Genomic DNA, 24,042 nt, shown 5'->3' on the forward strand with positions numbered 1-24,042 from the left:
CCATCACCAATGCCATCAGTAACACCCTCACCACCATCACCATTATCAGCACCATCATTATCAGCATCACCATCATCACCACTCCCATCACCATCATCACTACCATCACCAACGCCATCACTAACACCATCAGCACCATCATTAGCATCACTACGATCACCACCATCACCAACACCATCACTAACACCGTCACCAGCATCACTACCATTGCCATCATCACCAACACCATCACCACCATCAGCACCATCATCAGCATCACTATCATCAGCACCAACACCATCATCACTACCATCACCATCATCACCAACACTATCATTAAAACCATCACCATCATCAACGCAACCATCACCATTATCACTACCAGCACCATCATTACCAACGCTATTACCACCACCACTGCCATCATCATCACTGCCATCACCATCATCACCACCATTACCACCATCATCATCATCATCACTATACTTTTTATCATTGTCATCATCACCAGTATTACTGTTATCAACATTATCAGCATCACCACCATTACTTTCATCACAACCATCACATCATTATACACCCCACCATGATCACAAGCATTAGAAAACCCAGCATTATGCCTGGTGCCATCACCTTCACCATTCTCAAGCCAGCATATAATCTTCCCCAATGTCATAAATGATGCATTTCTTACAGTCAACCCTTAATCATCTTTTGCACTGTCCTACCTTTCTCGTCTCCCACAATACCTTCACCCTCTCTGCAAGAGGTCACTCTTTTTTAGTCCCAGGCTGGCTCCATGTCCTTCGTGCTTGCATGCAGATGCACACAGCCCCCACAATCTCCAAGTGATGCTGCCATCCGAAGGGGCTCAGGGAGGAGGTGGGGGAAGAGGAACTTCCCTCTAGGCCCAAAAGCACCCCTACCCTCCATAGAACCTGCTACAGAAAAATCACATCCTGCCTCCCAAAGGTTTTCAGAATGGGCTTTGACATGGACCCATTGGGAGTCCCCCAGTTGCCAAAGTGGGTGGGAGCAGTCTTGATGGCCTCTAAGAGCCCTCTAGGCTCAAACATTCTGTAACTCTATTTTAAAAAAATGGCACTGAGATGACCCAAGTCTCAGTGTTTCAGAGCACAGTCGCCAAAGATTTTGGTAACCCGTATTATATGGGACCTCCCTGTGGGCTGGGGCATGGATCCAGAATAAGGGGGTTGGCAATGAATGGGGAGGAGTGCTCTAAGCCCTTGGTGCTGGCCTGGCTCCCAAGGACCCACAGGACCAGGCCTGGCCTCCCACCCCATCCCCACTGCCACTTCCAGCCCCACACTGGAGACTCACTCCTTGCACATGGGCACCTGCAGGAAGTTAAGGTGAACAATGCCCTTCATGTTGGCGTGGAGGGAGAAAAGGCCACCCAGGAGGTAATCCCCAGGCAGGTAGAAGTCCGAGTTCTCAGCCGGCTCAGACAGGATCCGTAGCAGGAAGAACAGGGAGCAGATGGTCGTTGCTCTGGGTCCCATGACTGGGAAGTGATGGTCTCAGGAGGTAGTCCTGCCTAACTGGAGAATCGGCGGCTTGACACCAGGGTATTTGCACAGACATTTACATAGCAATGGTCCTGCCACTGACTGTGGGGCACCTGGAGCAGGTGGAGAGGTTTGGGGGCCCAGAGGGAGGAAAGGAGGCTGGAATTATGATGATTCTTTCTTAGAGCATAGAGGGGCTAGGTGGTTTAGGGGGTCCCTATTTGGAAAGAGACAGCATCCTGATAACTTGGCCATGCCCTGGCCTTCTGCCGCTTGTCCAAGGACAAGTCTCATCTTCCTGACATTTCAAATATTTCAGGAGTAAAGGACATAAGTGCTATCAGGAAACAGGGTACTGTGGCCAAAAGAGCCCAAGCTCTAGAGTCCAGCCAAGTCAGGCCAGGCATGTAGTGATGTATAGGTGTTGAGAAAGTGGTAGCCATCGTCGATAAGAACCAGGCATCATGCTGGTGTTTGCGGTTCATCATCTCATACAATGGTTGCAGTAACCGGGACTATTACTAACCCCATTTCAAAGATGAAGAAATGGAGGCACTGAGAAATTAAGAAATCCAGCCCGGGCTGCCTGATTAGCAGAGCTGAGATTCAAACCACATGGTCTGACTCCGGGGCTGGGTCCTTCATCACTACATCACATTACATCACAAAATTAGTGCTTTTGATTAAAACAAAACAAAACAAAACAAAAAACAGCAGTGGCAAAGAGGATGGGGGAAGGAGTGAGGGAGGGGCCGTCTCACTCCCTCTGAAGGCTGCCATCAGTCAGCCTAGCAACACACGCTCTGGGTCCCCGACTCCTTGGACCCCACACCAAAGGGCAGGGTTGTTGGCAAAACAGAAAGTTGAAAATTCCTAAATTCAAAGGTGAATATCCCCAAGGAGTCAGAGGCAGGGAGGTGGCTCCGGTGAATTAGGGACCCATTTGCATCAGAGACCCTTGTCCAATTAGTGCTGTTTTGCTCCTTTCCAGCCCTACCTACATGTGGCCGAGCCTTAGGGAACCTGCCACACACCACGTGGCTGGGATGGGTCTCTCACAGGCACACACCCGGCTGCTGTACTCCAGGGTTCTGATGGGCAGAGGCTTCAAGGTACAAAAAGGTGATCAAAAACCCCATGCTCAGCTGGGCACAGTGGCTTACGCCTGTAATCCCAGCACTTTGGTAGGCGGAGACAGGAAGATCATCTGAGCTCAAGAGTTTGAGACCACCCTGGGCAACGTGGTGAAACCCAGTCTCTACTAAAAATACAAAAAATTAGCTGGGTATGGTGGCACACACCTGTAATCCCAGCTACTTGAGAGGCTGAGGCATGAGAATCAAGAATTGCTTGAGCCTAGGAGGCAGAGGTTGCAGTGAGCTGAGATTGTGCCACTGCACTCCAGCTTGGGCTACAGAGTGAGACTCCATCTCAAAAAATAAAAATAAAAAAAAACAAATAAAAACATGCCATCTCCTGCCCCACCCCAGCCAAGCCCTGCTCCTCCTTCAGGGCCCAGTCTGAGCTTCCCTTCCTCCTAGGAACCACTCCTGCCCCCAGTTAAGGGAACCTCCCCCACTCTGAGCAGCGACAAGCCTCCTGTCTGCATTGTTGCTGGGCACTAGCTACCAGCCTTACATTGTTAACCGGATCCTGCTGTGTGTGTCCACTCTACTTGGGGAACCTTGAAACCACGTGACTTGGACCCACCTGGATTTGACATCAGCTGTTTGCTGGATGAGCACGGGCAGGTTCCTTAATCTCTCTGAGGCTCTGTTTCTTCCCCACTGAAACAAGGATAACAATTCCAGCCGCATGGACTTGGTGTGGGAATTAAGTTAAATAAAACTGGGGGGTGTGGAGCAGGCTTGGAGAAAGGTGAGTTTGCCACAATTCGAGGTTGTTTCTTTTTACAATGAAATCAACTGCCGCAGGGGGCACCGTGGGCTCCAGGACCAGCTGAAAGTGCCCCTTTGTGTCCCAAAGCCTCTCGAAGTTACCCTGAAGGATGCTGGATGTCTTTAGCCACCGCAGAGCCAAAGTGGCGCCCCCTCCCCTGCCCCTGACCTCTCCTGGGACGAGGTCATCCCGTGGGCCTGTAAGCCAACAGGGGAAGGCCTCCTGGTGCTGCAGGAAGAGGCAGAATTGGCTGTGTGATCTGGGCTTGTTCCTGCCCCTCTCTGGGCCTGTGTAAACCAGTGGATGGGAGGTGGGGACTCATAAGATAAAAGGAAGCACCCTGCAAGCGGTGTTTGGAGGTGCGGGTTCTGGGCCCGACTCTCCTCTCTCTGGGTCTCAGTTTCCTCATCTGTACAGTGGGGAGCCCCTCTTTGCACTGCCCGTGTCTGCCTCCATGTCAGCTGGCCCAAAACCCCAGCACTGACCCGCCGCTGCCCCATGGGTTCTCTCCATGCCCTCCCACTTTCCATGCCACACCCCCCGTAGACCCTCATAACCCCCTTTCTGCACCTCTCCATCTGCCCCACACCGACTGTTTAAAACCCCAAACCACAGCTGTCAGCTAATCACTCCTCTGCTCTAATACCCCCCGGGGCTCCCCGTCACCAGCTGGATCAAGTCTGAGCTCCTTGTCCTGGCATTTGAGGCCTCCCCAGCCCGGCCCCAGCTCACTCATCCTCCCTTTCCTGGCCTTTCCAGCCTGGTCTCTCCTGCACCACGTGCCCCAAACCACAGCCACTCTGGCCTCCTTGGGTCTGGGTCCCTGAAGGATCTTCCTGGGATAGCATTCTAGGGATCTGCAAGACCACAGATGCCCGCCCTGCCAAATACCCAGGGCTTTATGAGTGGGTCGTAACAACAAATAGCGCCTTTCCCAGAGTGTGATTTATTGTTTCTGTTTTTTAGAGACAGGGTCTCTGTCACCCAGGCTGGAGTGCAGTGGCATGATCAAAACTTACTGCAGCCTCGACCTTCTGGGCTCAAGTGATCCTCCCACCTCAGCCTCACGAGTAGCTAGGACTACAGGCACATGCCACCACACCCAGCTAAGCTTTTTTAATTTTTTGTAGAGATGAGGTCTCTTTATGTTGCCCAGAATGGTCGTGAACTCATGGCCTCAAACGGTCCTCCCTCCTCTGCCTGCAGAAGTGCTGGGATGACAGGTATAAATCACCATGGCTGGTGTGTATTAAATCCACCCAGAGTCTACTAAATGCCAGGCATTGTGCCAAGCATTTTATATACATTATCATTTGATTCGTACAACTCCCCTTCAAAGTAGCCATTTTTACTACCATTTTGAAGATGAGGAAACTGAGGCTCAAAGAGGCTAAGCAACTTTCCAGAAGTCACAAAGCTACTAGGTGGTGAAGCCAGAATGTAAACCCAGGCTGCCCAAGATCTTAGTGCCTGTGCTAAGTGTGTTCTGCCTACAGAAGCTGTCACTGCACCTCCTGCCATGGGGGTTCTGGGATGGCCCTGCCCTCCCTCAACTCAGGTCCCACCCCAGGTGTTGGGGAAGGATTCGTTCCTGGTACAGCCACAAGAAGGCACATATGACTGCACATGTCAGTTCTGAATTGGGGAATAAAGAGTCCAGGAGGCACTGGGATGTTCTGGAGACGTCTAGAAAAGCCACATTATTTGGCAAAGCTTAGGGGTGGGGGTATGCCAGAGAGAGAGAGAGCATCTAAGTTAACTGGGAACCCCAGGATGGAGCCCTGATCTCAGGGCACCCCCTCCCCTGCCCCTGACCACTCCTGGGGCAGGGCCATCCCGTGGGCCTTTACGTCAACAGGGGGAGGCCTCCTGGTGCTGCAGGAAGAGGCAGAATTGGCTGTGTGATCAGGGCCTGTCCCTGCCCCTCTTTGGGTAAACCAGTGGATGGGAGGTGGGGACTCATAAAACAAAAGGAAGCACCCTGCATGGGGTGTTGGGACGTATGGGCTCTGGGCCTGCCTCTCCCTTCTCTGGGTCTCAGTTTCCTCATCTATAGAGTGGGGAGGCCCTCTTTGCCCTCTTTGCACTGTCTTCATCTGCCTCCATGTCAGTCGGCCCAAAGCCCCAGTCTCAGGGTTTGGGACGGGGAGGGTGGTAGAGAACAAGAACGGTTAAGCAAGCTGTTTATCCAGTGGGCACCGGCTGAGCCCACTGTGTGGCAGGGTTTACCATCCGGAGACAGAAACCAGGGCCCGGGTGAGGGCAGTGCACACTGGCAGACACCGGGGAACCAGGCCCATCCGCAGTGTGATGTATTGTGTCAGAGCTGAGAGAGCCTATGGAGACCCACAAACCCACCGAGTATACAGACAGGGAAACTGAGGCCTGGAGAGGGGCAGGCACCCAAGTCCAGAAAGGCACATTGACTTTCCGGACCAAGTCCAGAAAGGCAGATTTCTTTCAGGAACAAGGGGTTAAGGCTGGGATTTGAGCCCTCTGCTCTAATAAAGTCAATCAAAAGTACATCAGGACAGTGTGTGATGCCACCAGGATAGAGTAAAGAGGAAGGAAGGCATCAACCAGCCAAGAGCTCCTTGGGGGAGGCAGGGTCTGTGCCATGAAACATGGGCAATGATGGTGATAGTGAGCACGAGCAATTTCTGTTGTTAACGTGATTTGAGTGCCCACTGACCGACAGGTGCTGCCCTGAGTCCTTGCCATGCCCCGCCATTCTGTTTTATTCTACTTTTTTTTTTTTTTTTTTTTTTTTTTTTGAGAAGGAGTCTTGCTCTGTCACCCAGGCTGGAGTGCAGTGGCGCGATCTCGGCTCACTGCAACCTCCACCTCCCGGGTTCAAGCGATTTTCGTGCCTCAACCTCCTGAGTAGCTGGGATTACAGGCACATGCCATCACGCCTAGCTGATTTTTATATTTTTAGTAGAGATGGGGTTTCACCATATTGGTCAGGCTGGTCTCAAACTCCTGACCTCAGGTGATCCACACGCCTTGGCCTCCCAAAGTGCTGGGAATACAGGCGTGAGCCACTGCGCCTGGCCTATTCTACCTTTTAAGGTGCTACTATCTCCTCATTTTGCAGGAGAGAAGATTGAGGTTCAGCGAGGACCAGTAACTTATTCAAAAGCACATAGCGAGTATGTGGATTGGAACAACCCAACACCCTAATGGGGACTAACGGGAGTGGTAGAGACGCAGCGGCTCCAACGAGGAAGAGATAATGGGGGTCCCGTTGACAGGGAGAGCTTTTTAGAGCGGGCTGCCAGTATGGATAGATGATGTCTCTGAAGACCGAAATCTGAAGGCGCACCGGATGGAGAGTCAAAATCCTGGTCCAGCTCTGCCCCAACTTGCGATGCTGCCCTTGAGCAAGTCACTTCCGTTCTCTGGGCCTCATCCTCCCATCTGTAAAATGGACTCAGTGCTTCTTAATGGTTTTGAGATGAGCATCCTTTTGAGATTCTGATGAAAGCCCTGCACGCCAACACACCCCCAACAAACGCAGCCATGCACCCACATCCGGGGCATTGCCAGCCCTTGAGGCTCATCTGAGAACTCTGGACTGAGATGATCTGCAAGGTCCCCTCAGGCCCTGACGTTATCTAGGAGGGGCAAGCGGACGCCGTCCAGAGCACTGGCTTCCCTAAGGACAGATGCCTGGGAATGCCGTCACTGGGATTCTCCTTCAGTGCCGCACACACAGCACATGCCCCCGCGTGGCTGGACACAGCGCAGGCCAGCCCCAGCCATCACCCTCACCGCCTGGTCCAGGGCCTGTGGTCCCCATGCTCATACCTGTGTGGCTGCCAAGGTGACCAATAGCCATGACAGACTTATGCAAAGTCCACAGGGGAAGCAGAGAAGGGTGAGCAATGGAAACAGCCAGCCAGGAGCTGCCCATTTGCCTTGGCATCTGCTTCCCCTGAGGTGCACGGAAAGGAAATGGGCATGTCGGCTGGAAGGGACTGCCCTGAAAGCCCTTCCTCCCCCTGCTCTGTGGTTGGATGGGGGCTGGGGCACAGGGGGAGCCCCCAAGAGGATCCTGACCCTAGGGACTGGGGGATACATCAGCTGCTGCCCCTGCCCCACCCTCTGATCTGTCTCTGTCTCTCTACTTGCATATCTCTCTATTCGCTCCTGTCTCCTCCTTCCCCACCCGCCATTCTCTCTCCCTCTTTCTCACCAGCACTCCATACTCCAGGACAAAACTGGGCCGCTAGAAACCCACTTCCAGTCTGGCTTATGTTGGGGAGGGGGTGGGCATGCAGGGCCACCCCAAGAAAGTTCTGGGAGACGGGCAGTTCCTAAGCCAACCCACTTAGTTCAGAAGCACCTCAGAGGAGGGTTCCTGGGAAGGCCTCAAAGCCAGTTCTCAGAGGGCCCAGCCTCATCAGCACTCCTCACCCGACCCCTCTGAGACAAGAAGTCCAAGGAGTGGTGTGGGCTCCTAAAGCTGGGAAGCCAGGGATCGGCTAAGACCTGAGGAGGGGACTCTGCTGTGGCTGGGATACTCTTTCGCACCCAGGGATCCACTCAAGCCTCCTCACCAAACTTTGCTGAGCGATGGTGAGCAGGTTGCCTCTCAACCAGAAAAAGAGCTGGAGGTCTCAAATGACCACAAGCTCAATAAGAGCCAAAAGGGTAATAGTGACTAAAGCCTAAAGGAAAGGAAACAGCTTTTATGGAGCCTCTGCGATGCTTTCAAACATCACCGCATCTGCTTTCCAGAATTCTGTGAAGGATTTTGTATCGCCATTGTACAGATGAAGAAACCAGAGCTCAGGAGGTTAAGTGGCTTATCCAAAGTCCCTGGGAACTGACTTTTTTTTTTTTTTTTTAAGAGAAAGGATCTTGCTCTCTTGCTCTGTTGCCCAAGCTGGAGTGCAGTGGCGTGATCATGGCTCACTGTAGCTTCAACCTTCTGGATTCAAGAAATCTCTTGCCTCAGCCTCTCAAGTAGCTGGGAGCACAGTCACATGCCAGCATTCCTGGCTAATTTTTAAACTTTTTTTTTGTTTGTTTGGTAGAAGTCAGGTCTCACTACGTTGCCCAGGCTGGTCTGAAATTCCTGCCCTCAAGTGATCTCCCTCCTCGGCCTCCCAAAGCACTAGGATTATAGGCAAGAACCACCGCGCCCGACCTGAATCCACTTTCATTGCACTCCAGAGCTCTTAATCTTTCCACTGTATTCGTGTAAGCCAAGTGAAATTTAAGGTTATAGCCAAAGGAGCAGATTCTCCAGAACAAGAGAGGTGATCGTCCTGCCGTGTGATGTGGTGATCAGACCTCACATGGGTGCGTGACCTTAACAGTACTGGCTCATGTTGACTGACCTGTTCCTGGCCACCAGGCCCAGCACTAAATCTGTTTTCACGTTTCAGATCATTCAATCCTCCTAACAATGGTAAGGGATGAGTAGTATCAACATTATGTGCCCATTTGACAGCAGAGAAGACTGAGGCCCAGAGAGGGGACGTGATTCAGCCAAGATCACACAGCCTGGATCCCAGTTCAGGATGATTCCAGACTCTACTCCCTGGCATCACCAGAGCAGGTCACTAGGTAGACAAAGATCCAGAAACTACATCCCACAGAGAGTAGCTGAAGGAATAAAAGATGTTCAGCCTGGGAAGGAAGAGGCTCAGGGAGATCTTGATGGAAAGTAAAGGGCTGGGATGAGGACGAGGGAGTGGTCCTGTTCTGTGGGGCTCCTGAGGCCCCAGCCTGACCCAAGGGACAGGGGACAACAAGCAGGCTTTGACTCCTCAAAGCTTCCCCACCTGTAAAATGACCACAGGCACCCTCAAACGGTGATTAAATGAGGTTAATATATCAAGACCTGCTTAGTAAATGATCACCAATAAATGATGCACTCCAGTGCTGATGGCTTCGTGCCTCGCATGGTACTGGCAAAGGACCCTCAATTTTTTTTTTTTTAATTTTTACTTTTGAGATGGAGTCTCACTCTGTCACCCAGGCTGGAGTGCAATGGCACGATCTCAGATCACTGCAACCTCTGTGTCCCAGGTTCAAGCGATTGTCCTGCCTCAGCCTCCTGTGTAGCTGGGATTACAGGTGCTCACCACCACATCCAGTTAACTTTTGTATTTTTAGTAGACACGGGGTTTCACCGTGTTGGCCAGGCTGGTCTCAAACTCTCAACCTCAAGTGATCCTCCCGCCTCAGCTTCCCAAAGTGCTGCAGTTACAGGCGTTGAGCCAGCACGCCCGGCTGGGACCCTCAATTTTAGCCCTAGTAAAAGGCTGGGGTCTATGACTCTCTATGGCTCTTGTCTGAGACTCTAATCTGACTCACTGGGGTTCCAGTTCTGGCTCCGCCACGTGCTGTGTGGCCTCTTCCAGGCATTTCCCTCACTGAGCCTCACTCTCCCTCCAGCAATGCCTGCCCCGATGCACATTCTGGAGCAGGTGCCCAACAGAACGTCAGCTCCCTCCAACCTCTATGGACCAGATGCTTGGGGGATGAGGGCAACTGCCTGGGCACATAGGGCTGAGGGACAGCATGGCAGAGGCCTGGAACAGTCTTCTGCTCTACCTTGGGTGCCTGAGGGGCATGTGGTACCTGCTCCATCATCCAGGGGGGCTGACAGCCCCCCGGACACAGAAGGACAAGGCTGGCTGGTTGTGTTCAGAGCCATGACAGCAGCAGTGCCTCCTCCCATCCACGCACAGAACACCCGGACGGATGGATTCCTGTGAGGGACGAGGACAAGGGGTTGCTGGTATGTTCATCAGAAACAAGTTCTTCTCTTGCCCCTCTCCCTTACTAAGCAGGTCTCTCTTCACCTCTTTAAGCCTCAGTCCTCATCTGTGAAATGGGGCTAAAATACCATTTCACAGGCCGGTGCGGTCCAAGATAATTCGTAGAAACAATTGGCCTATTGATAGGTGCTCATTTAAATCTGGCTTCTCCTCTTTCCTGGGAACACACATATCTAGGATGAAGAAGTGTTGGGGTTGAAAATTAAAATTTCACATTGATTGGGCACCTCACCCTGGCAGGCCATGGGATGCAGCGTTTCATTTTTAAATATTTCATTTGGTCCTCAGCTCCTGGAGGAGTCTGAAGCTGGGAGGTCAAGGCACAGGAACAAGGGGCTAAGGCTGGGATCTGAGCCCAGCGCCTGTCCAGCTCCAGGGCACCGTGCAGTGGTGGTTATGGCCCAGGGCTTGGGAGTCAGAGGTGTGGGATTAAAACCCAGCTTGTTTATTTCCTACTGGCATGTTAGTTATTTAACCCATTGGTGTCAGTTTCCTCCTTTGTAAAATGGGAGTAACAGCACCTACTTCATGAGATTGCCATGAGGATCCAAGGCCATGATGCCCGAAGCATTTAGCCCAATGTCTGGGACACACCCTGTGTTCAAACAATGGTGGCTCTTGTTATTTACTAATCTGGCCCCTAAACAGAACACCCAGGAAATAAGACGATGAACGGGGCGGGGATGAACTAGTGAAAATTAAGACTCTCTGGAGAGGGTGGGTCTGCCTCCTGCCACTTCCCCTGACCACCCCCCGCCAACAGGGGCTCTGGGTCAGCCTGGTGACCTGCAGCCAGCACAGGTGGCCCCTCATTTCCTTAGAGGGCATGCTCCACTGGCGGCCCGTGGGACAGTGGTGGCAGGGATATCCGGCCTCAGTCAAATGGTTCACGCTCCAAGCCCTGGCCCTGGCCACAGCAGGGAAATGAAGGGGCTCCTTGGGCCACCGCAGACATAGGGACTTACTGTGGTGACCATGCAAAGAGGCCTCAGGTCCCCGAGCCAGCACTGGGCCCTCAAGAGCCACCAGCACCAAGTCTAGGGGATGAGGGAGAGGAGAGAGAACAGGGTAATCAACAGCTTTGAGTCACCCCTAGTCCAAAAGGAGGCAAAGGTGGCAGGTTGAGGAAGGTTGGATAAAATAACAGTAGGAGAGGAGGAGCTTGGAAGTCAGGAGCCCAGTGGAACAGGTGGCGAGGAGCATGGGCCGTGGGCAGCCACAGACCCAGGTGCAAGCCCGAGCCTTCCTCCTAACCAGCTGCATGAGCTTGAGCTGGTTATCCCACCTCCGACCTCCGTGGGTCCTGCCACAGTTACCTGGTAAGGTCACTGCCAAAGCTTTAAGCGACCAGGTAGATAAAGGATTTAGTAATTAGCCAACCCTGTCTCAGTGTGATCTTGAGCAAGTCACACCAACGGTTCAAACACATTCACAGCCTGCCGGTCTCACGACTATAAATGCAGTTGCCACCCTTCCCTTCTGTGCTCCAGCCTAGGGCACTCTGGGTATTGCCTATTGTCCCTGGAGGTGTCAGTGTGGTTTACAAAACAGCCCATTTTACATCACGGGCAGGTTGGGGGGGACAGGCCAGGTCACACGTTTCCACCCCTCCACAAGTCACCTGGCCTGCATGGGCTAGGGCGCACAGACCTGGGCTCAAGCTAACTGGCCACAGTGGCTCCTGTCAGTCATCATTTGGCCAGCTGAGCATGTCTTTCCAAGACAGCTCAGCACTAGCCGTGGACATCTGGGTGAAGGAGAGAGAACAGGCTTTGGAATCAGACAGACCAGGGTTTACATCTCAGTAATACCATACCCCCAGGAAGTCCCCTGACCTCTGTACCTAAATTTCCTTCTCTCCAAAATGGCAGCATGGCAGAATTTCCTTCCAAAGGCTGTTGTAAGGAAACATACAGGGTCTTCAGCACACATACTCATCAGGGACCTCCAGAGACACAGAACAGGAGCAAGAGAGAGGTTTTAAGAATTGGCTCATGCGATTATGGAGGCTTACTCAGTCCAAAATCTGCATGGCAGCCCAGCAGGCTGGAGGCCCAGGGAAGAGCTGCAGCGATTCGGTGTGAGGGTAATCTGCTGGCAGAATTCCTTCCTGCGTGGAGAGCTCATTCTTCACTTTTTTAAGACCTTCAGCTGATTAGACCACGCCCACCCACAGGATGAACGGTCACCTGCCTTGCTTTTTACCTTTAAAACTCCACTGATTTAAATGTTAATCTCATCCAAATACACCTTCACAGAAACACCCAGAATGCTTGACCAAATACCTGGGCACCATGCCCAGCCAAATTGACACATAAAATTAACCATCACAACACAGGATAGTGGTTCTTACAATGAAAATGGATTATAGGTAACTTTTTTTTTTTTTTTTGAGGCAGAGTCTCGCTTTGTCACCCAGGCTGGAGTATAGTGGCGTGATATCAGCTCACTGCAACCTCTGCTTCCCAGGTTCAAGCGATTCTCCTGCCTCAGCCTCCCCAAGTAGCTGGGATTACAGGTGCACGCCGCCATGCCTGATTAATTTTTTTTTTTTAGTAGAGATGGGGTTTCACCATGTTGGCCAGGCTGGTCTCAAACTCCAGGCCTCAAGTGATCTGCCTATCTCAGCCTCCCAAAGTGCTGGGATTACAGGCGTGAGCCACTGCACCCAGCCTTATGGGTAATATTTTTGAATCATCATGTGTCTGGCACTATTCTAAGCATGTGTATGTGTTAACTCATTCAATTCTCATGATGACCCATGGTGGGGAGAGGGAGCGGTTACCCCATCTTACGGATGAAGAGATGGAAGGTCAGAGAGGTTGCATAACTTTGTGGCAATTACCTGGCTGGGAGGCAGTGAGCCAGGATGTGAACCCAGCCCCACCGCCTCCAACAGACAATTTCAAACATCAGCACCTACTGTTCCTTCTGTCACACTGAGAGCACTGTACCCATGACCAGGTGACACACTGGCAATGCCACCAGACTTAAAAGATGTTGGTTGCCCCCACCATCCCCTCCAAAAAGACCATCCACCACTTTGATTAAGTAACAGGCATTTTACTGGGTGGCATCTGAGCAAATCCCATTGCCACCTCACAGTGTAGAACCAGTAGAACTGAGAATACTCCAGCCCGTGACCCCCCAGCCACCTGCCCTGGCCCCTCATGGGAAATGACACAGATCCTGGAAGGACGCAGAACCCACACCCAGCCCAGGTGGCACCAGCACCCACCCCCATCCATGGGCCAGTGGCACTTGGGGAACAGCCACACCAGCTCTGGGGGGGTCTCATGCAGGCATCCTGGAGGAAGACCCAACACTTCCACAGTCCCCTAAAAACCATCCTTGAAAGTCATGCTTTACGGATCCCTGACCACTCAGAATCCAAGCAGGAGGCATCTGTGGGAGGAATCGTGGTCACAGATTGGCTGTGTCAAAAAAAGAATGGGCCAGTGAAGGACTGGTCCACACAGAGCCACTCCCACGCAAAGGAGGATTCTACAGGCAACGTCCTCAGCCCACGCTGACGAACCCAAGGCCAGGCCTCTGGGGGCTGGGAGAAGGGAGGGGCAGTGTCTGCCTCGGCCTGTGTCACCATGGCACAGTGGTGGCTGAGCTCCTGCAGGGAAATCCTGGACCCTGAGCCTGGCTCTAGGAGTGGAGGTCTCTACAGGTAGGGCCCGAGGATCCGAGGGAAGGCTGACATAGGACGAAGGTCCATCCAAGGTTTTCCAGAATCACGGCCCAAACTGGCAGGACCATCCCATCCCACACCTTGGCAGGTGGCCTCCAGTGGACCCCCAACCCCGCCATGTGGTGCAGACCAGGAATCACACAGGCCTCGGCCAAACACAGGCACCTGGAGTAAGGCACACCGGCATGTAAGGTGTGTGGCTGGGTACAGGGGCCTACTGGCCCAGGTGGGTCTGGGCAGAGCTACAGTGAGGAAGGTAGACAGCCCAGACCAGAGAGGGCAAGGCCGGCTGGTGCCCCGTGCGCCACAGGTCAGTCTGAGTTACACTTACCCTGGACACCTGGAGGGGCAGGATCAAGGCCAGGAGCCTCTGTGGGTGCTGAAGTTTGCCAAGGGGCCCAGAATGGCCTCCTTTTCCCCAAAGGATCCCGAGAGCTGCTCTATCTCCTTTCCCCGGGTCCCTGAGCCACTGGGCCCAGTGGAGGGGAGAGGGGAACCTGCCGGGTACCGGGGTCATACCTCCCACATGGCCGATGGGATAAGAGGCAGTGGCCATGTTCCTCCCCAGCACGATCTCAAACCAGAGCCTGAGGCGTGGGAGAGGCCAGAATGCAGTGGTAAGAAGGGAGTCAAGCCCGGATTATAGAAAGGCAGCTGTGCATGAAGAAGGGGTGAAGGGGCTGGAGTGGGGTCTGTGCAGTGAGGTCGGCCACCCGGACGGACAGACAGCTGGACGGTGGAGCCCGAGGGGGGCTCACTGCATGTACGCGTAGCTCCAGTCCCCCAGGGGCTTATGTGTCTCCTTGATGACCTGGGGCGATGTCCAGCGCAGGATGTAATGTGGGCCCCCTGGCTTGTCATTGGTTCCTGTGGAAAAGACACTTCTGTTTTTCTCTGAAAAGACACAACAGCCTGGGCAGAAGGGGAGGGGAGGAAATGATGGAATCAATGGGCCAGCGGCGTGGGCGGCCAGCAGCGGGCCTGCTGCCAAGCTTGGAGCATGCAGAAGAGCCAGAGAGATGGACGAGAGACCCTGCCTCCAGTCTCCAGTCTGTGGGGAGCCTCCATTGATCTCTCCACATCGCACCCAGCCTTGCATCCTTGCTGGGATGCGAGGATGTCTAAGAGGCAGGGCGCGGCGTGGAGAGAGCACTGGACTGACAGGCAGGGACTTGGCATGGTCCTGGGGTGCCATAAGAAGTACATATCTAGCCTTCTTCCCTGGTTTGTAGCCAGAACTCCTAAAGCTCTTGGAATTTCCTGAGTGACGGGGGTGAAAGGAGCGTCTTCCGTTATTCATAACAAGCCCCTTCTAATCACACGCGTGTATGCTAATGAGGGCTCTTGCAGGATGGCGCTGATTGGCGAAGGAACCAATCCTGTGATTAGAGGCTTGGAACCTTCAGCCCCAGGGAGGGCAGAGGGGCTGGAGGTTGAGTCGACCCCAATGGCCAATGATGGAATCAATCGTGCCTGTGTAATGAAGCCTCCATAAAAACCTAAAAGGACAGGGTCAGGAGAGCTTCCAGATTGGTAAACACATCCACATGCCAAGGGGGTGGCACAGCCCGAACTCCAGGGGGACAGAGGTGCCCATTCTGGGGACCCTTCCAGTCTTTGCCCTATGTGTCTGCACATCTGGCTGTGCATCTGTATCCTTTAAAATACCCTCTGCAATACATGGGTAATAGTAAGCACGCTTCCCCTGGGTTCCGTGAGCCGTTCTAACAAAGTATCAAAACTCAGGAGGGCATCATGGGAACTTCTGATGTGTCGCAAAGTCAGACAAGGTGTGGGTAATCTGGGGTCCCAGTACTTGTGATTGGCATCCGAAGTCGGGGGGTCAGTCTTACGGGACCGAGTTCTTAACCCGTGGGGTCTGCACTAACCCCAGGCAGTTAGCATCAAGTTAAACTGTAGGACGCCCAGCCAGCAACCATCAAGAACTGGAGAACTGGTCGGTGTGGGAAACCCCAGCACGCCTGGGTTCAGCCCCAGTTCTGCCACTCAGGAGCAGTCACCTTTGGCAAGCTGTTGCTCCTTCTGAGCCTCAGTTTCCCATTGTGAAGTAGAGCTTGTTGGACTTAAGGGACACTGGCTATGGTGCAGAAAGTGCGGCTGCTGGAGCCAAAATTACAACCCCACCAGGGCCATGTGGCCTTGAGCCTCAGTTTCCTCTTCTGTAAAATGGGAAGAATAGTCCCTTTGCTCACGAGTTTGCTGGAGGCACCCTCAGCTAGTGCACTTGCTTGGCCCACAGTAAGTGCTCAGTCAATGTTATCCTTCCTATTACTCTGAAGCCCCTCGAGATGTAACATCTAGGGTCTCCCACCAGGAACCCAGCTCCCCTGTGGGAAGGGGGAACCACTCACCAGAGGCTCGGGCCCCCCCAAAGGGCTGCTGGCCCACTACTGAGCCAGTGGACTTGTCGTTGATGTAGAAGTTGCCCGCAGCATTCCTCAGCACCTTTGTGGCCTCCTGCACGACGTCCCTACAAAGCAGAGCAGTGGTGACAGAGCAACCAGCTCATCTCCCCTCCAGCCCTAGCTCCAGCCTCAACACCCCGGCTCCAGCCCACACTGGCTTTCCAGGTTCAGCACCAGGCCGAGTCAGGGATGAGGGATGCTGGCCAGCTGTTGGCTGTGGGCCTTCGGTCAGGTTACCCAGTCTCTGAGCCCAGCTTCCTCCTCTGGGGAGGGGCTTGGCACGCCTCGTCGCAGGGGTACTGCGAAGTTGAAGGGAGTGGCCTGTCCTGGTCCAATGTTCCCGTCCCTCAGGAGCAGGGGAAACTCCAGCTCCCAGGCCCACACCCTTCCTCCCTCTCCAAGCTCACCTCCACTCTCTCATAGAGGCAGACATGGGGGCAACCAGTGCCATGGAGAGAAGAAGAGGCAAAGCCTCAAGTTTAGCCTCATGTGACCCAGGTTCGAATCCTGCCTCTGCAGCCCCTGGCCTGCCCTGCTTTGTAGCATGGGACAATCACCTCACTCAGTGGGGCAACACCAGATCCCACAGAGCCAGTAGAAGACACCAATTTCTGGCCCTGCCCCTAGAGGTTCAGATTCACTGGTCCCCAGTGGCACCCTGGCACCGGCACCACCAGTACTGGCAACAAAGAGCCTGCTGCTGTGGGCCCATATGGGGAGCCCTGGCTGCCTGTCTGGGCTGAGGGGAGGGGACAGAGAGAAGGTAGAGGCAGCATTATTACTGGGAACCACGTCCAGGAGGTGCAGATGGGGCGAGAGCCTACACGGACAGGACACTCGGAGCACAGCACCAGGGCTGCGGCCTGGGCCACTCACTTATCCTGGGAGAACACTGCCCCCGTGAGGCCATAGCTGGTGGTGCTGTCAACCAGCTGCAGCGTCTCCTTGTACTTGTCGTCCGCGTAGACGTACACAGTCAATACAGGCCCGAAGATCTCCTAGGAGAGAGGCCCCAGCATCAGACCCTCCACGGGACCAGGGCCCTGAGCCCTCCCAGTGCCCCTGCTCTGGCTCACCCTCTCCCCAGTCCCTGGGCCTCAGTCTACACTTCAGTGTCTGCAAGAAGGGTCAGGTGCCGCCTCCTCCTGGGTTCCCTCAAGGACAGCAACATGCCCAGCTCCCTGTCCTGTCCATCCCACTGCAAGCCAGCAAAAGATGCAAACATTTTCTGGCTCTCCCTGCCAAACCCACACCTGGAGAACAAAGGGTCCAGGTCCCAGAGGCTTCCAGCAGCAGCTGGCACGAGAGTTGCCCAGAGATACCATTCCCTCCAGAAGGGTTCATGGTTCCCTCTGCCACCAAGGGGCTGGGGGGAAGATCTTCTCAGGCAGACTCCAGCCCTGCACTGCCAACTTGGGCAAGTGCCTTGGCCTCAGTTTCTCATCTGTAAAATGGGAACAGTAACACCCACCTCATCTCAGCCAAGTGCTCAGCCACAGCTGGCCCCACATTAAAAGTCTACCAGTATCAGCCATTATGATTGCTGCAGTGGCCGTGGTTGCTGTGGGCAGTGGAAATGCTCGGACCCCAGCCCGGGTCAAGGACACAGCCCCGGATTTGGAGTTCGGCAGCCTGAGCTCAAAACCTGGCTTCACTCTCTCCCGGTAGGAGGCATTCATTCCCTTTTAGGGTCTCCCTTTAGGGCCTCATCTGTGAAATGGGAGAATGTCTCCAGGAGAACTGTGTGTGTGCTGTGCTCCGGTGGGACTGTGCTCCTCGGGACCCCAGGCTACCCGCCCCAGTCACCTCCTTCATGATGGGCTCCTGAGGGTCCTTGCTCTCCACGATGCAGGGCTCCACAAAGTAGCCCACAGAGTCATCACACTTGCCCCCGGCCAGGATGGTGAGGCTGGGCGAGGAGCGCGCGTGCTCCAGCCACTTCTTGATACGGGCAAAGGACTGGGGGTGGGCAGGAAGGAGGGAAGTCTAAGAGGCTGGGAAGGCATCCCTGCGGCAGCCCCCGCAACACACTCACCCCGAAACACCTGCACCTGAAGGGCCCAACTCCTGAAACAGGGGCAGGGTCGCGGGACACCAAGGGCAAAAGCCAGGGTCTGGCTGAGCCACAGCAGAGACAAGGACAGACACGCACACTGTGTGTGTGTGTGTGTGTGTGTCTGTACACGCACATTGTGTGTGTGTGTGTCTGTACACGCACATTGTGTGTGTGTGTGTGTCTGTACACACACAAGTGTACGTGTGTTAGTACTACAGGTGCACTCGCATATAAACATAGACACACGTCAATCAATGCATATATAGGCATATGCATGGTCACATGTCTCTAAGCATGTAGGGATCTGTATGCCTTCTCCATGTACATGCGTGTGGGTGGACTTACTGACATATGCATGTGTGCGCTTATGTGCAAATGGATATCTATGTGTTTATATGGAAAGACCTACATGTGTAGCCACACGGAGCCCTATATGAACACATTCACAAACACACATGTACATGCACTCATGCAAATGCTATTAGGAGCTCGCTGAGCCTGGTTCCAGGGTGGCCATGAGATGAGCTCTTGTCTGGCTACGGCTGATTCTGCCCTTTCTGAAGCTGGAGGTGTTATGTGTGGCTGCTGAGCTGCCTTGATCAAAGCAGTGGGGCTGGGTCATGCCCTGGGTCAGAGTACCCCGTATCTCTTCCTCCCTCTCCCACCCACTCCAGGGCTTGCCCCCACCCAGGAACGCCCACTTCCCACCCTGTACCTTGGCGTCAATCACTGCAGAGAAGAAGGTCCCAAAATCCTCTGCAGGCTGGAGGCAAGGAAGGCGCCAGAAGAGATGAATCACTGCAGGCCGAGACAAAGGGAGACCCCTCCCCGCACACCCCAGCCCCGGCTGCAGAGGAGCCTGCCGGGGACCCAATCCATCAGCCCCCCGCTGGGCCGCGGCGGGGGTGACAGTGCCACTCACATCGCCCACTTTGATCCGACTGTGCTCCTCCAGCAGCCGCCCTTTGATCTGCGGCCACAGCGAGTGTGGCACGTAGAGACGCGAGCAGGCGGAACACTTCTGGCCGCCATACTCGAAGGCCGAGCGGAGGGTCCCGCTCACCACGCTCTCCACGTCGGCCGAGCGGTGCACGAAGTGGAAGTTCTTTCCGCCGCACTCTACAGGGGCCGGGGGTGGGAAAATGACCAGAGGAGCCGGCTCCCCCAGCTGCCCAGGGGCCCAAAGCACCACCTGCGCCATCCATGGCCCGGGACCAATACGAGCACGGAGCAGCCCAGAGCGAGAGGAGGATCAGAGTGAGCGTTGGCCAACATCCCAGAGACCCACGGGCCAGGCCCATTCTCCCATTCCACAGGTGAGGAAACTGAGGCCCAGGGAGGGGTGAAGGGCATCAGAGGTGATCAGGTCTAAGAGCCCCATTACACCAATGGGAAAACTGAAACTAACCAACACAACAGCAGAGGACGGACAAGAACCCAAGGCCCCGGAGAGCCAGTCCATTCCCAGAAGTGGGCACAGCTTTTTGTGAGGTTCTCCTGAGCCCTCAACCACCAGGGACATTGGAGCCCACCCTATGTCGGCTGCCAGGGCTGGGCCCCTCCTCCCCACCCATGCTGGAAACCACTCCCCCGTTTCCCCAGTGGGAGGGAGCTTCAGGCAGGTCACTTCACTCTCCCGGCCTCAGTTTCCTCCCCCTGTGGGCAGCAGCAGCTAACAGCAGCTGAAAGCACTTAACAGCTGCCCAACTCTGGACGAAGTACCCTGCGCTTTGTCTGACCAAAGCCTCACAACGAGCTCCCATTACCATCCCCAATTTCAAACCAAGAAAACTGAGGCACAGAGAGATGAAGTCACCTGCTCCAGGTTGGAAAGTGGTAACCAGCGGCCTCTCTCCCTCAGGGAGGCAGGGAAGGAGGCTCTGAGAGCAGAAAGCCACACAGCTGACCCCGAGGAGTGCTCACCTTCCCTGACACCCCCATCCGAACTCCCACCAGTCCAGGAACAGGGTCCAGACTCCCTGGTGGGCCCCACTTCACGCCACAGAGAAACATGCTGAACCACCGGTCCCAGCTCTGCTGGTCATGTGCTGGCTGCAGCTCTCCCTCCCTCTAGGTCTCAGCACATTCCCAAAATGTGCTCCGCAAAACAGTTGGTCCATGGGGGTCTTTGCAGAAACGGGGTTCCGTGGCCCAGTGAGTGTGGGAAACACTGCATGGCAGACCTTGCCCTTGAAGATGTGCCATGCATATTAGAGCATTCAAGGCCCTGAGAAGTTCTGCACGGGAGGAGTCCATTTTGCTTTAACACCACACATGCCAAATTTCCTTGACCATGAAACTGTTTCTTTGTGGGAAGACTTTAGTATGCCAACAACGTCCAGCCCTGCCTACCTCTCAGCCCATCTTCTCCTACCAGCCCTCCTCCCTCCCTACTCACGGGCCTTGCTTTGTTTCTTCAAATACAAGTTCATTCCCACTTCTGGTCTCTGCATTTGCACTTGCCTCTGCTTAGAGCTGCACTGCCCGACACAGTAGCCACCAGCCACGAGTGGCTACTAAGATTTAACTTAATTAAAATGAAAGAAAACTAGATACGCAGTTCCTCAGTCACACAGGCCACCCTTCAAGGGCTCCATGGCCACATGTGGCTGGTGGCTGCGTATTGGAGAATGAAGGTACTGGACGCATCTCTCATCACAAAAAGTTCTATTGGGCAGTGCTAGTGCCTGAAATGGTTCATCCACCTGACTCGTGGCTAGATCCCCTCTACCTCACTCTTCTTTCACAACGGCCAGGGGACGGGTCCCTGGGGCCACAGGGGAGGAGGAGGTGAGGCAGGCCTTACCTCCAGCCAGGCGTGGGAAGGTGCGGAACCGGTCCAGGTTCTGGGCCACCTGCTTCCACAGGTGTTTGAAGGTGCTGGAACCACAGGAGAAAGGGTGCGGATCAGGGAGCCAGGCCAGAGGAAGAGGGCAGAAAAGTCCAGGGAGGAGCATTGCGGGGAGCAGCCCAGCAGGAGGTGAGAGCCAAGTCAGGGATGGCAGCTGGGAACAGGCTGCATTCCAAGACTACAGGCAGCGGGCAACGGGGGCCAGGCAGCAAGATGGTGCAGAGAAGGTCCACGTTCTGCAGCCAGGAGGACACTCAGGGCTGTGTGATCCTGGGTTCATTACTTAACCTCTCTGAGCCTCGAATTCTGCACCTCATCTGGGAAGCAGGAAGAACAATCCTGACCTGGCAGGGTTGTTTTGTGATGAGCTCAAGTGTGAGGCATGTGCTGAAGACATGCTGGGCACACTGCAGGTACCTGGCAGGGAACAGACCCTGCTGTGGTCTGCGAAGGATCCCCCCCAAGCCCAGTGCCCAGGACTGAGCGGCCAAACCGAGGAGAGTCCTGGGAGAGGGAGCTCAGGCCCCGCCCAAAGCTGCCACCCTGGAGGGCCTCGCCTCCTCCCCAGGCTCCAAGTGTGACCAACCTCAGCACCACAAAACAATAAAAATGCTAATCGCCCAGGAGCCAGCGACACAGTAGCTAATACTAATTTATGGCCTTCCCACCTTTAAGCCCGATGCTCATCAGAGCGTGGAGAATGGGGGCCAGGCCCGCTCCGCTTGCCCGCTGATAGGCAGGGAGCCCAGGGGCCCGCGGCTGGCGGAGCAGGCCTTTTGGAAAACTGCCCTTCTCAGCAGTTCTAACACTGCTACCACCCACCCCATCCCCAGCAAAGCTGCGGGGAAGGGGGTGACAGAGCCTGGGGCCTGGAAGAGGAGGTAAGAAGGACCCCGAGCTGCAGACCCGGGCCTCTGGCTGCCTCCAGGCATCTCCACCCAGATAACACCCGAAGTGACCAACACGAGATTCATCTTCCCCCGAGCCCGCTCGCCCTCCCAGGTGCCCATCTTGAACATTCTCGCTGACTACCCCCCTCATCCCCACACCCACCCCAACCCCAACTCCAGGACAGGAAACGGCCACTGTGCCTCCCTGCATCCTTCTCACCTGAACCTGCCCCCTTCTCCACATCCCTCATCTCTCCCGGTTCAAGCCCCTACAACCCCTCCCTGGAGGTCGACAGTTCCTGGCCAGTCTCCTGCATCAGGTCACAAAGAGATCACTGAGAATGAGGGTGCAAACACAGGCCCAGAGGAGCCAGCAGAGAAAGGAAACAGGGTGGATCAGGTATGCAGGGGGCCAGAGCACACCCACCCACCTCCAGCCAGTGGTACTACCAGGAAATGCAAGATCAGAGCATCCAGGTCCAGGGGACCAAGACAGGCCAATATTTGGATTTATCTGTGAAATTGTCCCAATTATACAAAATTGGGCCATCACTGTTAGGAGTCAAAGAAAGTAGAGCCTCTTGCCAGATCCAATTTGGGGGCCATTATTTGCAATCTCTGCCTGACACAGAACTCTGACTCAGCCACTCTCCCTGCTTGAAACCTTCCACGGCTCCCATCACCTTCAGGATAAAGGCCAGACACCTTTGCAGACTCCTAAGTATCTTATGGTCACCGAACCACTCTCCGCCGCCACCTCCAGCCTGAGAGCCGGGACCTTGTCCCTGGTGTGTGCTCCCCACTGAGCCTTAGTGTGAGCTCCAAATGTCCTGCTCAGCCAGTGAGTGCATGGATGGTCGAGATCAGGTAGCGGCCTGCCTCCCCTACCTCAACTCAAACCATGTCCTGCCCTCACTCTCTTGCCCTGTCGCCCTCAAACTCCACACTCCAGCCACACAGGATCCTGCCATGCCCCAGAGCACATGTTTTTGGCTTGACAACATCGTATGTGCTGTTTCCTCTCCCAGCATATATATTCTTCTCCTGCCTCTTCCCCTCTGCCTGGCCAACTCCTCTGCTTAGACGTCACTTCCTCCAAGAAGGCTTCCTGACTCCTCCAATTCATTCTACGCTCCCCCGTGCCCTTTCCAGTAGCAGAGGTAGCACTGAAATCAATATCACCCACAGCTGTAGGGTGCACTTCCAGCCTGTGAAGCTCTTTCCTCTTCATTAACATGTTTAATCCTTGCAATGACTCTGCAAATTAAGGATAATCACTCCCTGTACAGGTGAAGAAATGGAAGCTCAGAGAGGTGAAGTGGCTCACTCATAGCCACACAGCAAGTAAGGGAGTAGGGTCAGTGCATGACCCCTGGGTTCACAGCCCCATCCCCAGGCAGACAGCAGGTGAGCAGGGTTGCCTGTGAACGTCCCCTAGCCACCCCAGCCTACACCATCCCCAGGGACTTACGGCACACTGCCTGTGAAGTTGATGCCGCAGAGGTGCTCTGAGCTGGTGACAGTGTCCCCAAATAGGGGCCCATCAGCTGGCACAAACTGGATGATGTTGGGGGGCAGGCCGGCCTCCCGAAGGACGCGGTAGACAGCATAGCTGGCCAGCATGGCAGTGTCACTGGGCTTCCATAGGACCACGTTGCCCTGCCCGGGAGGTGTTTCGGTCATACATGAGGATGGCGCCACCAGCCCCCAACCCCCACCCCACCCTACCCTACAGCACGGCCATCCCTCACCTGGAACCACCAGACCCTGTGCCAACCAGGACATCCCCTACCCGACCCCACTCCTCCAAGGCGTCTGGCCCTATCTCCAAAAGTCCCTGCCAAGGAGGCCATGGCACGGCCCAATCTGCCCCATGCTCTGGCCAAGGCTCCCTTTCCCCAGAAGGCTGCACCGA

The 24,042-nt window shown here is 54.7% G+C and overlaps 2 protein-coding genes across 8 annotated transcripts in view; both read right to left on the reverse strand.

The window, feature by feature from the left end:
- The window catches only part of TAS1R2 (taste 1 receptor member 2), a 32,049-nt gene extending 19,459 nt beyond the window's left edge, over positions 1-12,590 (reverse strand). Inside the window, exons 1-4 of one of the 5 annotated variants that reach the window (XM_030805580.1) lie at positions 12,048-12,590; positions 10,229-11,951; positions 10,005-10,135; positions 3,219-3,295 (exon numbers count right to left, since the gene is read on the reverse strand). In XM_030805580.1, coding sequence (XP_030661440.1) covers positions 3,219-3,295; positions 10,005-10,016 — 89 coding nt within the window. In that variant the 5' untranslated portion in view covers positions 10,017-10,135; positions 10,229-11,951; positions 12,048-12,590. Of the gene's footprint in view, positions 1-1,320; positions 2,701-3,218; positions 3,296-10,004; positions 10,136-10,228 lie in introns of those variants that run through there. The other 4 variants (XM_030805581.1, XM_030805582.1, XM_030805583.1 and 1 more) reach the window with 4 other exon arrangements.
- A 661-nt stretch (positions 12,591-13,251) lies between these two features.
- Positions 13,252-24,042, reverse strand: part of ALDH4A1 (aldehyde dehydrogenase 4 family member A1) — a 32,069-nt gene continuing 21,278 nt past the window's right edge. Inside the window, exons 8-15 of one of the 3 annotated variants that reach the window (XM_003271534.4) lie at positions 23,599-23,786; positions 21,193-21,266; positions 19,309-19,505; positions 19,102-19,149; positions 18,137-18,289; positions 17,207-17,328; positions 16,277-16,395; positions 13,252-14,771 (exon numbers count right to left, since the gene is read on the reverse strand). In XM_003271534.4, the coding sequence (XP_003271582.1) occupies positions 14,659-14,771; positions 16,277-16,395; positions 17,207-17,328; positions 18,137-18,289; positions 19,102-19,149; positions 19,309-19,505; positions 21,193-21,266; positions 23,599-23,786 (1,014 nt within the window). In that variant the 3' untranslated portion in view covers positions 13,252-14,658. Of the gene's footprint in view, positions 14,772-16,276; positions 16,396-17,112; positions 17,329-18,136; positions 18,290-19,101; positions 19,150-19,308; positions 19,506-21,192; positions 21,267-23,598; positions 23,787-24,042 lie in introns of those variants that run through there. The other 2 variants (XR_004028393.1, XR_004028394.1) reach the window with 2 other exon arrangements.

This window comes from Nomascus leucogenys, chromosome 24, assembly GCF_006542625.1.
Source record: "Nomascus leucogenys isolate Asia chromosome 24, Asia_NLE_v1, whole genome shotgun sequence".
Classification (NCBI taxonomy): Eukaryota; Metazoa; Chordata; class Mammalia; order Primates; family Hylobatidae; genus Nomascus; species Nomascus leucogenys.